Source organism: Pipistrellus hanaki, assembly GCF_964339955.1.
Source record: "Pipistrellus hanaki genome assembly, chromosome: 11".
Taxonomy (NCBI): Eukaryota; Metazoa; Chordata; class Mammalia; order Chiroptera; family Vespertilionidae; genus Pipistrellus; species Pipistrellus hanaki.
In genome coordinates this window covers 6,655,108-6,668,236 of record NC_140513.1, presented here as the reverse complement: position 1 = coordinate 6,668,236, position 13,129 = coordinate 6,655,108, and the positions used below count along the sequence as shown (strand labels likewise).

At 47.2% G+C, this 13,129-nt stretch overlaps 1 protein-coding gene across 4 annotated transcripts in view; it reads right to left on the bottom strand.

The window, feature by feature from the left end:
- Window positions 1-13,129, bottom strand: part of GOLGA1 (golgin A1) — a 33,246-nt gene that overhangs the window by 3,244 nt on the left and 16,873 nt on the right. For all 4 annotated transcript variants that reach the window (XM_084898344.1, XM_084898346.1, XM_084898345.1 and 1 more), the window contains 8 exons: window positions 11,643-11,738; window positions 8,901-8,996; window positions 7,072-7,221; window positions 6,464-6,559; window positions 3,749-3,838; window positions 2,916-3,018; window positions 2,653-2,813; window positions 2,074-2,223 (listed from right to left, as the gene is read on the bottom strand). In XM_084898344.1, coding sequence (XP_084754470.1) covers window positions 2,074-2,223; window positions 2,653-2,813; window positions 2,916-3,018; window positions 3,749-3,838; window positions 6,464-6,559; window positions 7,072-7,221; window positions 8,901-8,996; window positions 11,643-11,738 — 942 coding nt within the window. The remainder of the gene's footprint in view (window positions 1-2,073; window positions 2,224-2,652; window positions 2,814-2,915; window positions 3,019-3,748; window positions 3,839-6,463; window positions 6,560-7,071; window positions 7,222-8,900; window positions 8,997-11,642; window positions 11,739-13,129) is intronic.

The window sequence follows — 13,129 nt, the reverse complement described above, 5'->3', positions numbered from 1 at the left end:
CATTGAACTGCCTCCACCACACCCATTTAATAAAATGGTAATGGGCTGTTTTCAATGTGTATTTTCTTGGTTGACCAAGAGACTGGACATTACTCCAAAAGTACATTTGCTATTTTATGTTACTTTATTTTCTAGGATTTTGGCTCATTCATTAATTTATACAACAAATACTGAGTCCCTACTATGGGCTGTCCTAGAGGCTGGGGAAATAGCAATCAACAAACAAAAATATATCTGCCCTCAGGAGGGGAAAGTGTCAAAACCAAATATAAAGGCTATCAGAAGGCATGGAGAAGAAGAGCACGGTAAGGAGCTAGGCAATTCTGGTGGTGAGGGCTCACAGGGACAGCCAGGAGGCCTAACTGACAAAATGCTGCTATAAAGGAAGTGAAGGTAAATGGAAGAAGAATCTTCCAGAAAGAAGGTTCAGGAGTGCAAAGGCCCTGCTGGTGCTTGACAGTCACAGTGGGCAAGGCCAATGTGCCTGAGAGGGTGTGGGGATAGCAGAGGGGGCCGGTGAAAAGGGTAATAGGGGCAGGGCTTTGTGGGCCATGGCAAGGACTTAGCTTTTTAGAGAGAAGGAAAGTCATGTCATCAGAAGGTTGGTACAGAGGGGTGACAGGGAGACAGGCCAGAAGTCCAACACCATCAAGGGAAGGATGGCAGCAATGGTGGGGCTGAGAAGCAGCTGGTACAATATCAAGGGAGATCCAAAAGGATTTGCTAATGTTTGGATGTCGAGGGCAACACCAAGATTTTTGCCATTTACTGAGGTAGGAAAGATGGCAGTAGATGCAAAGGAGCACAGACATCTGAAGTTTGGTTTTGGATGTTTTAAGCTTCAGGTGCCTTTTAGCTACAGAGCAAATCAGTACAGGCGTCTAGCGTTCATGGGAGCTGTCGGGTTGAGATATAGATGTGGGAGCCGGCAGCGTGTAGATTGGGTGAGATCACAAGGAAGTGAGTACAATTTAGAGAAAAGGTCTGAGGGCTAGGCCCTAGGGCACACAGTGTTTGTGCACTTTTCTATGTCTATTTTATATTTCACAGGAAAAGGTTAAATGTGAATATGGGGGGAAGAGGGAGAAAAAAGAAGAGAAAAGGGAGGAACAGGGAAGGGAAGGAGAAGGAAAATGAACACTTTTTCCCTTTGTTTAACATCTAAAAAAAAAGAAAAAAAGAAAAAAGACACACACAATCACACAATTCGGTGGCAGAGTTTCAGGCCCGATCATAGTCCATACATTGAACTGCGCAGGGCACTTTAAAAACCAGGATCAGCCCTGACCGGTTTGGCTCAGTGGATCAAGCGTCAGCCTGCATGCCGACTGAAAGGTCCTAGGTTCAATGTACCATGGTTGTGGGCACATCCTCAGTAGGGTGTGCAGGAGGCAGCTGATTGATGTTTCTCTCTCATCGATGTTTCTAACTATCCCTCTCCCTTTCTCTCTAAAAAAATCAATATATTTAAAAAAAATAAAAACCAGGATCAAAGGTGACCTGCATTTACAGTTGCAGAGGCCTGCTGGGGAGGGTGGAATCATGACATTGAATTAGCCTCTACCCAACACCAGGAATTTTACAGGAATTTTGTCACGTCACCCTCAAAGATCTCACGCTGTCATTCACAGCTGTAGAAGGAAGGCCGCCAGGACAGTACTGGACGGCAGAGGAGGCTGGGAACACCTAGATCTGCTGCTGCTCAAGTGCGGAGCCTCTGGACACTGTCTCACATGAGAGGCAGGGGAGGAGCCTGGGGGTGCAAAAGGAAGACAAAAATGCAGAGGGAGCCGAAACCGGTTTGGCTCTGTGGATAGAGTGTCAGCCTGCGGACTGAAAGGTCCTAGGTTTGATTCTGGTCAAGGGCATGTACCTGGGTTGTGGGCACATCCCTTCCTCTCTGTAAAAAATCAATAAAATATATATTTTTTTAAATGCAGAGGGAAACAGAAGAGGAAACCTAGGAAAGAATATCTCCCCAGGAGGTGCCCAAGGAGCATCAGCAAAACTCTCAGAGGGACTGAGTAGTTTCAGGCAAGGACAGGGAAGGGCAGATATAAAGAGCACCCTTACCTTATTCCTCTCTAGAAGTTGCTGCTCCAAGTCCTGTTTTTCTTTCTGTAGCTGCTCTAGGTCCATGGCCCCCACCTCACCATTTGGTATCCCCTCTGCAGGCGGAAGCTGGTATGCAGGCTCCCGCACAGCCCTCGACCTTGAGGTTACCTACAGGGTGGGGAAGCACATTGAGAGCCAGGACAGGGGCCACGCGAAGCCACAGGCCATGGGGGAGGGAGGAGGAGGAGAACGGGACAAGGACCAAAGGTGTGGACTGCTGTGCTCTAACTGCCAACAACCAGACAGACTACAAAGAGCCTGGCCAACGCCTTCCAGAAGGACAATCCACTTTCCACACAGCCAGTCTGCCTGGAGGAAAGGGCTGTAACACCTGACGGCTGACAGGCTCCTCTCAAGACTCACAACCTCCAAGGCAGTTAAGCGGCCCCACCTTAGAAAGCTAAGGCATCCCTAAGCTAGTGAACTCAGCAAGCTTCCCTGTGCCTGCCCACTGCCGCCTCCTACTGGCAGACTGCAGCTTTGCCCTGTGGTTTGCTGCCACTACACCATGACCTGGCGGGCTGGGATGGGACTTACCTGGAGCTCGCTGACTGAGAGTGCCAACCCCTGCTCCTGGCCTGGCAGCCTCAGCAGGTCCTCCCGCCCAGCGGCTGCCTCGGGTTCCTCTGCCCTTAGGTTTCTCAGGGCCTGCAGCTCACTGTGCAACTGGTGTGCCTGCAGCAGGGCAGTGTCATGACCTAGCCGGGCAGAGAGGAGGCAAGCACAGTGACTCCATGCTGGTTCATGCCTGGGCCACCTCAGGGTGGGGGTGCTGGGCAGGAACGGGGCAGACCCCTCACCTTTCTTCAGCTGGAGAATCTCCTCCTCTTTCTGGAGAATCGCAGCCGTGCTTTCCTGCAGACTCTGCTCCTTTTCTTCTACTAGGGATGTCAGGTCAGCAGCCTTGGAGAAAAACCATGCTGAGAGAAGGCGGGCAGCAGTGACCCCATCTCCTCCAAGGCCTCTGGAGAATCCCTCCCTGAAGTCCGCAGCCTAGAACATGCTCAAGCTCACCTTTGCTCCTAGAATCATGCACACACCAATTCTCCTCCGCAGGGGCCCTGCAATGGGCACTCATCCTCACTGCCTCTCTAGCCTACACTCTGCTCAGCCTTCTAACAAGCTGGCTGTACGCATAACTTCTAGGTCCCCTGTGCCCGTGGCATGCATGGCATTTGCTATACAGACCTCATTATGATATCCTGGAAGGTGCAATTATCCTAGAGTTGTTTCAAAGGCAATTCTGAGACTGTGAACTTACCCAAGGCCTAGAGCCAACTCACTAGGAGGTCTGGGCTGATGCTGACTTTGTCTTCAAAGGAAGGTTCTTTCCACCCTGCCTTCCGAGAGCTCACCGGGGTGTGGCCCTCTCACAGAATTAGAGCCCTGTAGGTGCCTGGCATGGGCCCTTCCAGGGGATGTTGTAACAATAACTGACCACCACAAGTCCAAAAGGCCATCCCTGTGGGGTGGTTGTTCCTTGATAACATTTTTCCTCCCACTTTTCTAGAGACTTCCAGGGAATCACACAGCTGCCAGCATTCCCGAGACCTGGGCCACACCTGCTCTGGACAGATGGGGAGGTGGGCTGTTGCTGCCTGGCCAGAGGTGAAGGCATGACCCTTCAGCCTACCTGTTGTTGAAACTCTTCCCTCTGCTTCCGCACCTCCTCCAGGGCTTGAGCCATTGCCACACTCACAATTTCTCTTTGGCTCCATTCTTCCTATAAATCAGGAAATGGGTCGAGGTTGAGGTCAATAAATCAGCGCCTATTTTTTTTTTTTTAGCTCCTACTTCACAGGAAGCCCACAGAGGGAGTATTGTCTTGCAGGGCTAGACCAACATTGTTCCTGCTTCCCAAGGTTCCCAGGCTGCCCTCTCACTGCAGTGCCTTCTGTATCCCTCTGAGAACTGCCCTGGGGACGACCCAGCAACCTCTCGGGAAACTAGCACCACAGGAGCACAGCAGCCAGACCAAGCCACGGCTGGGGGATCTGGGATTAGAAGAGCTGGTGTGGTGAAATTAACACAGAACACAGGGAGACTTGGGCTCATGTGAATGGTGTAGTGCACCGGAACAATTCGGTTACAGAAAAAATAATAAATGATTACTGAATTTTAATAGGGCAAAATGTCACAGGTTCACCAAACCTACCCATTTTACTGGAGAGAAAACCGAGGCTCTAAGAGGTTAAGAAACCTGCTGAAGCCAGCACCTGTCTGCGCTCAGAGCCAAGCCTTTGGATGCAGGCTCCAGCACCCAGAGTAACTTCTACCCGGGCAGGGCTACCTCCCTGGCCTTTCCTCAAGGCGCAGGGATTACCTCCTGACAAACCCATCAGTCCTCTTTTGAGACATGCCGTGCACTTACAGAATATTCTCCCTCATAGCAGTAGAAATATATTCTTTTCAAATGCACTGAAATATTTACCAAGATGGACTATAGGCTGCATCTTAAAACAAGTCTAAAAAAATATCAGGATGAAATCACTTAGGGTATTACCTGACTGTAATGGTATTAAACTAGAAATCCAAGATGCTGAGAAAATTCCCCAAACATCTGGAAATTAACCACACTTCTAAACAGCCCGTGTGCTGGCTTTTAAGTTACTGCTCTCAGCCCACACCCGCCCTTCTCTATTCTGCTTTGTGATGCTGCACCTGGGACTCAGACATAGCGATCCTAACATCTCCTGAGCTTCCCCAGAAAGGCTACTGCAGAGGCCTGACATGGTATCCCCTCCCCTCTGGGCCCACAGGCCAGGGTTTCACAGTTCCACCAGCCCGAGACCTTTTCTCCTCCTGAGAGAGCGGCGGCCTGCGGACTGAAGGGTCCCGGGTTCGATTCCATTCAAGGGCATGTACCTTGGTTGTGGGCACATCACCAATGGGGAGTGTGCAGGAGGCAACTGATCAATGCTTCTCTCTCATCGATGTTTCTAACTTTCTGTCCCTCTCCCTTCCTCTCTGTAAAAAAACAATAAAATATATTTAAAATAAATAAATAAAGTTTCCAAATCTCTGCTGAAATCTTGTCTTTTATGACCAAATTTGTGAGCACAGTAATGTCTGAGCCTCCTTGCCGGTCTTCCTGCTTCTGCACTTGCTTCCTTACAAACCATTCTCCACACAGAGTCAGAGTTATCCTTTTAAAACAAATCTCCCATCTCTGCTCTGCTCAGAGCCTCACGGCTTCCCTGCCCACTTCTCCCCTGCTGTCCCCGCCCACCGAGCAGCACCCACACCCACCTTTATGCTGTTCTCTGAACAAAATAATCTTTTCTGCCTCAGTGCCTCTCTATTTGCTATTTCTTCTGTCTGGAATATTCCTTCCCCAAACATTCACATTGCTGGCCCCTTCTCGTTGTTCAGAGCTTTTGTTCAAATATCACTGAAGCTGCCCAGCCTCCATAGCTAAAACCCTCTCCTCCCGGCTCTGTCCTTCACCCCGCTTTCTTATCTTCAGAGCATTTATGACTATTTATCACTTGTTTACTGTCTCTAGTTACAAGCTCCACCAGGGGAGGTAGGGAGGGTGTGTTTGTCTTGCTCATTGCCACATCCCAGCATCTACAATGGTGCTTACAGGTACTCAAATGTTTGTTGAAGGAATGCACACAAATCTGACTCCAAGGTGCAGGCCCTCACATCCAGCTCTATGCAATAGCACCGAAAGAACTTAGCAGATACTGTTCCTGAAAGCTGACCCAGTGCAGGCCCTCAGCTATGGTGTTCTGGAGAAGACCTTGGCCGAGGGATCCACAACATCTTTGGGTCATGACCAAGCCGGGCAAGTACTACAGAGACCCACCATCCGCTACGGAAAGGGACGGGACGGGAGGCCTATAAGAAAGTGGCAGAGTCTCTCTTTCCTCATCCCGTTATGTCCAGGAAACGAAGGGGCAGCACCTGATAAAGCACCACGTTCTGAGGGGAAGGGTAGCAATCCAGCAGCCTGTTTCCTCAGTTATGTACACGGTGCCCAATGCACACCAACCAGGTCCTGTGACCTGAAGCCGTGCTCTGCTCGTCTCACTGGAAGTCACTCAGCGTGGTGCTCTGACCCTGGTTTTCCAGGCAGCTCTTGATGACACAGAGGAAGGGTTGGGCCTTGTGGTGGAATGAAAAGTCAGACCAGCACCACCTCTCAATAACTATGGAACTTGGGCAAATGATTTACACTTGGAGCCTCAAAGACTGCTGAAGAATGAGGGTAATTCTTCCTACCCCCAGGATCACTGAGAGGACTTAGTGAGGTGCTAATTTCTAGCAAATGCCTATTAGAACTACTGAACAAATGCTGGCTCCTCTGCTTTCCAAGTGAAAGGCATGCGTGTGAGCTAAATACCTTTAGCTTCTTTAGTTCAAGTTGGTGATGTTGTAAAGAACGTTCACACTCATTCTTGCTTTCTTTTAGGAGTGCATTTTCTTGTTCCAGATCCCTCTGCAAAGTGAGAAAAGCATGGAAAAAAGAAAAGATCTTTACCATATTGCCCCTGGCCACAGTCCTATCTCTGATCTTTACCATACTGCCCCTGGCCACAGTCCTATCTCTGACCTTTAAAAATGCCCCCTCCCCTCTTTTGGGAGATGAGTATGGGGTGGGGCAGAACCACCAGACAAACTCCTCACAAGAAAGAGACACTTGATTCTGAAGATCTGGAATAGGGGGAGGGGCCAGAGAAAGTAGAAGCCTCTAGGGAAGAGATGAATTTCAGAAAGACGGGGAAGAAGCTGATGGGACGGGTCAGGGAGCCCCTGTGCCGCCCAAGGAAAAGGAGAAGTGATCTGTTTGGTGAATTTGTAAAAAGCAGCCTTTTTATATGTCGTCTCCTGAGAAGAAATCTAGTTGGAAAGATAAAAACTGCTCCCAAAGGTGGTTCCCTGGTAGAGCGGGGCTGGTCTTCCTGTGAACCTGGCGCTGAGCAGCACAACCGCACTCCTTCCTTCACTCACCACCTGCCGCTCCGCAGCCGTCTGGTCAGCTGCCCGAGCCGTCTCGAGGGCGGCAAGCTGGGCCTCCAGAGCGTGGACGTGCTCCGTGCACTGCTGCTGCAGAGCCAGCACCTGCCGCTGTGCACGGCTGCTCTCCTGGTTGGCGGTGGCCTGTGGGGGTACCAGAGGGTAGATATTCACAGGGACAATGGGGGCCTTATTCTGTTTCTCAGTTACCCAAAGACGGGTGTCCTATACAAGCAACTCTCCTTTCTGACCTTCTCCAGCCTGGGTGGTGCCAGAGTCCCCACCTGCAGGCTCTGCAGACTGCCCCAGGCCCTGGTCTGCTCAGGAGCTGGCATCTAGGATTGGTCTTGGTGCTGAGGGGTCAGCTTTATTCTTCCTCATTGTACTCAGTGCTGCCCTCTATGGCAGCAGCTTTCTCCGGGGGAGGCAGTATAACCAACCCAGTGATGAACTGGGCTTTGATCTGAGAGAGATGCAACCTGGTCTTTCTGAGCCTGCTTCCTCTAGAGCAAGTATGCCAAACTCTCGGCCCATGATGAATATTTTTGTGGCCCAGCCAATATAGCAGTATGTAAGAAACGTTTTAATAAAAATTTCGTGACTTAATTTTTACAACATCCTGTTTTATTTATTAATAACAAACTACAACATTCCCTAATGACTAATTACTATAATTGTGTTGTATTTATTTCTCTTAGGCGCCTTATGTGCATATACCATTCCTGTCCACTAATACTAGCAGTGAATATTTTAGCAGCTGATTGCCACATCATTAGTCTTGTACTGACTTGTATGGTGTGACCAACAGAAATATTTCACGCCGGTTTTGGTTCAGTGGTAGAGCGTCCATCTGCGGACTGAAAGGTCCCAGATTCGATTCTGGTCAAGGGCATGTTGGTTGCGGGCATATCTCCGGTAGGGGGTGTGCAAGAGGCAGCTGGTCGATGTTTCTCTCTCATCGACGTTTCTAGCTCTCTATCCCTCTCTCCTCCTCTCTGTAAAAAAATCAATAAAATATATTTTAAAAAAATATTTCGCTTTCAAAAAACAAGAAATATAGGTTTATTTGCATTACACTTGCAGCTATTCAGTGTCTGGTAAGTAAATGTTCAAGAAAAAAATATTTTTATTAAAATGTTCTATTATTTTATGTTAATGATTACTCGTTTCAGCCCTTGTATTCCGCATGTCTCTATAGGAATAAACCTACGTTTCGATGAAAAGTGAAGCTTTTGTTTTTTTTTGTAGCCCACATAAATTTAAACTTTGTTTATTTGGCCCGTGTTAGTCCTTGAGTTTGACATGCTTGCTCTAGAGAATGAGAGTAACAGCGCATATCTCTTAGATGTGCTGCAAGAACTAAATGAAAACATGTGCAGAATACTTAGCACAGAGCCTGGGACAAGTTAACCATGTAACGAATGCCGTTTTTATTTCTCTAGTTGCTAACTCAACACTTCTTCTGAGGCTGCGACAACTGGCCAGCCCTCGCCAACCTCTCCCCAAAGCGTGGACCTGTTCTCCACAGCCCTGGCTGCAAGCTGAGATTTGACTGCCAGTGCAGTTTCCACTTGTAACAGTCCCACAACCAGGCTGGGCCCTCCGGCCAGCAGTCAGGTGGGAATTAGCCAGTCCCTGCCTCTCCGGGTAACTCAGAGCCTCCAGCAGGCCTGACTCCTTCTACATGCAGCTGCCCAGCTGCCCACACCCAGCACAAGTGTATATGAAGTCAGGCCCAGGTACCCTTCCAGGAGTTGGGGTAGCTGCAAAGGCATAGGGAAGGCATCGAGGGCCTAGACCACAGCAGCACAATAGCTACTTACAAGCTCCTGAATCTGAGATTCCTGAGCGGCCACGGCGTCTCTGCTCTGTTTCAGCTTCTCCTCAGAGGCCTGCAGGCTCTGCTCTAGTTCTTTCACCTTAGTGGAAACAGAAGCATTCTTTTGTTGTTGTTAGTCCTCAACTGAGGATATTTTTCCATTAATTTTTAGAGAGTAGAAGGGAGAGGGAGAGACACAGAGAAACACATCGATTGGTTATCTCCCACAGGTGCCCCAACTGGGGCCATTGAACAAGTCTGCAAGCGAGGTATAGGTCCTTGACTGGAATCAAAACCAGGACCTTTCAGTCCGCAGGTCGACGATCTATCCACTGAACCAAACTGGCTAAGGCCAGAAGCATTCTTTTGCTGGTGTGGCTCAGTTGGTTGGAGCGTAGTCCAATGGACAGGAAGGTTGTGGGTTTGCTCCCCAGGCAGGGCCCGTACAAGAGGCAACCAATTGGTGGGTATTTCTCCCTCTCCAAAATAAATGAAAAAAGACAATCTTAAAAAAAAAAAAAAGTTTCCGCATCTAAAACACTATCATCCTAATGTCTTTTCTTCCAGTCTATTTCTGTGACTTTTTAAAATAACAGCCCTGACTGGTTTGGCTCAGTGGATAGAGCGTCAGCCTTCAGACTCAAGGGTCCTAGGTTCGATTCCGGTCAAGGGCATGTACCTTGGTTGCGGGCACATCCCCAGTAGGGGGTGTGCAGGAGGTAGCTGATGTTTCTCTCTCATCGATGTTTCTAACTCTTTATTCCTCTCCCTTCCTCTCTGTGAAAAATCAATTTAAAAATATTAAAAATAAAAAATAAAATAAAATTACTTTGTATACAATTCTAGTAAAACTGTATTTTTCCTCCTCGCTCAAGTTTTCTTCTGTGTTTCTACATGGTTGGCAGACTTTAGATTATTTTCTCAAAGGATGTTTTGGAATTTCCTGCACTGCTGCCTCCTGTGTTGGCACTTGGGTTGTTTCCATTTTCCCATCCAAAACTGTACAGCAGTTAAAATATTTTTTTTATTAAATTATTATCTGTGTACATATTTTAACATTGCTCCCCCCTCCCATACATACCTTCCCTCCCCAGTTTTGTGTCCATTGGTTGTACTTATATGCATGTATACAAGTCCTTCGGTTGATCTCTTATCTCCCCCAGATCTCCCTGCCCTTCCCGTACAGCAAATGTTTTGACCTGGTTTGAATCACTTTCTTAGGACAGATTCTCAGAAATAGGATTACTGTTATGACACAATTTTGGTTCCATTCATTCACTGAACATCGACCAAGTCTGACTAGGACGTACCTGGCCCTGCCCAATGAACAGGATGACAACATATTGCCCAGCACTTAGCTAGGCCTACCTCTCTAATGGGCCATTTTGATCTGACTCAAGCTATCTCTGCTAATTTCTCTTATTTGTGGAATCATCTCTGCCCTTGGGGAACTTTACTATTAAAACAAGCACAAGAAGATGGCAGCTTTGTCAAGGACAAGTGCCCGATTAAAAGAGAATGTTTTTAGGTCTCATGGTTCCTCAGATACATTGAATATATACCTAGAAACGGTTGAAATGATAAATTTTACATTATGTATATTTTAATACCACAACAAAAAGTGGATACACATACACACACATACACACACACAAATAAAACTGCCCTAGTTGGGTAGCTCAGTTGGCTAAAGCATTATCCCAATATGCCAAGGTTGCAGGTTTGATCCTCCATCAGGGCATATACAAGAATCAACCAATGAATGCATAAATAAGTTGAAAACAAATCGATGTTTCTCACTCTCTCTCTAAAAAATAAGTAAATAAAATAAAATAAATAAAATTATAATAAAACAAACAAAACTGTATTTAGAGAAAAATATAGCTTAAAATATGTTTATCAAGAAATAACATTTTACAAAATGAGCTAAACTGCTATGATTTGAAAGTCTATGTCCCCTCTCCCAAATTCATATGGTGAGATCATGAGGTGGGGCCTTTGGAGGTGCTTAGGTCATATAGAGCCTTGAGAATGGGATTAGGGCTCTCATAAAGGAGGCCCCACAGAGATCCTTTGCTCCTCCCACCACTTCTTAAACTGGCAAAAGATGGGAAATGCCAATGTTGGAAAAGCCCTCAGATACAGGAATCCCGGTCATACTGGGGACTAGAGCCAGAAGCAGCCCTGCTGGGAACATCCTTATCCTATTTAGTCACATTAGGTCACGTGCATTCTCTCTCCTCCTTAAGGCGACAGGGATAAGGATATTCATTGCAGTGTGACCTGTGGTGACAGGAAGAAGGCAATCTGTATGTCTATCATCTAGTAGACAACTACAAAGTAGAGTAGGTAAGTACAGTGATATGGACACAGACAGAAGATGGAGCAGGTGAAGCTAAGAGAAGACTATACATAGCTACATCATTTACATAAATTAGCACACAAAACAATGCCACACGTTTTAGGAAAACCCAATAGAAGGATTTCTATTAACCATGTCAGAATGGTTTCCTATGGGAGGAAGAGAAATGGAGATAAAACAAGAAGACAACTTTGTGTGGAACAATGATGACAATGTGGCAAATGAAGAAAATGACTAACTCAACTCAATATAAGTAAGAGCCAACTCAATATAAGTAAGAGCCTCAAAAGAAAACCTTTGACCCAAGGGGATTCTCAGACACAACCAAGTGATCCAACCAGGTTACCACCCGGACAATGTGATCACTGGCAGTGAGGTCCATACCCGCGTCTCCAGGATGTCAATGGCCTTGGCCTGGCTGCTTCTGGCTGCCAAGAGCTGCTGTCTGGTGTCCTCCAAGTTCTGCTCAGCAGCTGTTTTCTGTAAGTGGAAGAAGAGTAAAAGAAAATAGTCATTTCTTCATTGAATAAATATTTAATGATATTCACAACATAACTATGATTTGTGTAAGTCTCAAGGTACACAAATACATTAAGATAAAATTCACATATCGTCAAGTATACACAGATAAATTTGACACAGTCCTTTGACCTTGTGGCTAGGGCAAAACAATCCTATCTAATAGAGGGAATATGCTAATTGACCCTCACGCTATTGCAAAGATGGTGGCACCCACAGCCAATAAGGAGGAAATATGCTAATTGACTGTCACACCCTCAAAGATGGTGGCGCCCATAGCCACAAGATGGCAGAGCCCAGTCCCCTCAGCCCCACCACCCAGGGCCAGCACGAGGCACAGGCAAGCCTTGGATGTCGGCTGCCCAGCTGCCCAGGGCCACCCAAGGCTTAGGTAGCCAGGGCCAGTTGAGGCTTGCACTGCCAGCAGTGGCAGCAGCAGAGGTGTGATGGAGGATTGCCTTCCCCTGATCCCCAGGTCACTTCCTGCCCCTGAGGGCTCCTGGACTGTTAGAGGGGGCAGGCTGGGCTGAGGGCCCCCCCTCCAGTGCATGAATTTTCATGCACCAGGCCTATAGTTATATAATAGAATGCAATAGTGCCCACAAGAAGGAGTACAAAGCAGGATATGCTCATGGCCTCAGGGAAATAGAATTTCCTGAATTTCCATAATTCATGGTGGCAAGGGATGGGAGGTGGGATTAGTAGGGGGCAGCATCCAGACAGAGGGATGACCAATGAAGGTGGAAACAGCCTGGGACATTTGGAAGCTACAACTTGCTAAAAGATAAAGTGATGGTGGGATCAAGTCAAGAAACAAGACTAGAAAGCGAGGCAAAGAGCAAGATCATGAGAAGTTTTTTTATGCTGCAGAAAGGAGCTTGAATTTAATTCTGAAGGCAATATTTTTCAAAGTGGAGTTGTCTAAACATTGCATTAAAACTTATTTGGGGGGTGTTAAACATAAGGCTTTACTCCAGACCTATTACTCCAGAAATCAGAATTTCCAATGGTAGGACCAGAGATACATACTTTAAACAAATTCCCTAAGTAGCTATTATGCACACTAAATATTATAATAATGATGATGGCACAATAATGATTATTATATTAACTAGAGCCCAGGTGCACGATTCATACACCGGTGGGGTTCCTAGGCCTGGCCTGCACCATCTCGCAATCCAGGACCCGCCTGATACCCGCAGTCCAGGCCAAGGGACCCCATCGGTGCATGAATCGGTGCACTGGACCTCTAGTATGCATATAAGATGTTTGATTAATCTCTTCCCACCCTCTCCACTCCCCCACTTCCCTCTGAGATTCATCAGTATATTCCACGTTTTCATGCTTGTGCA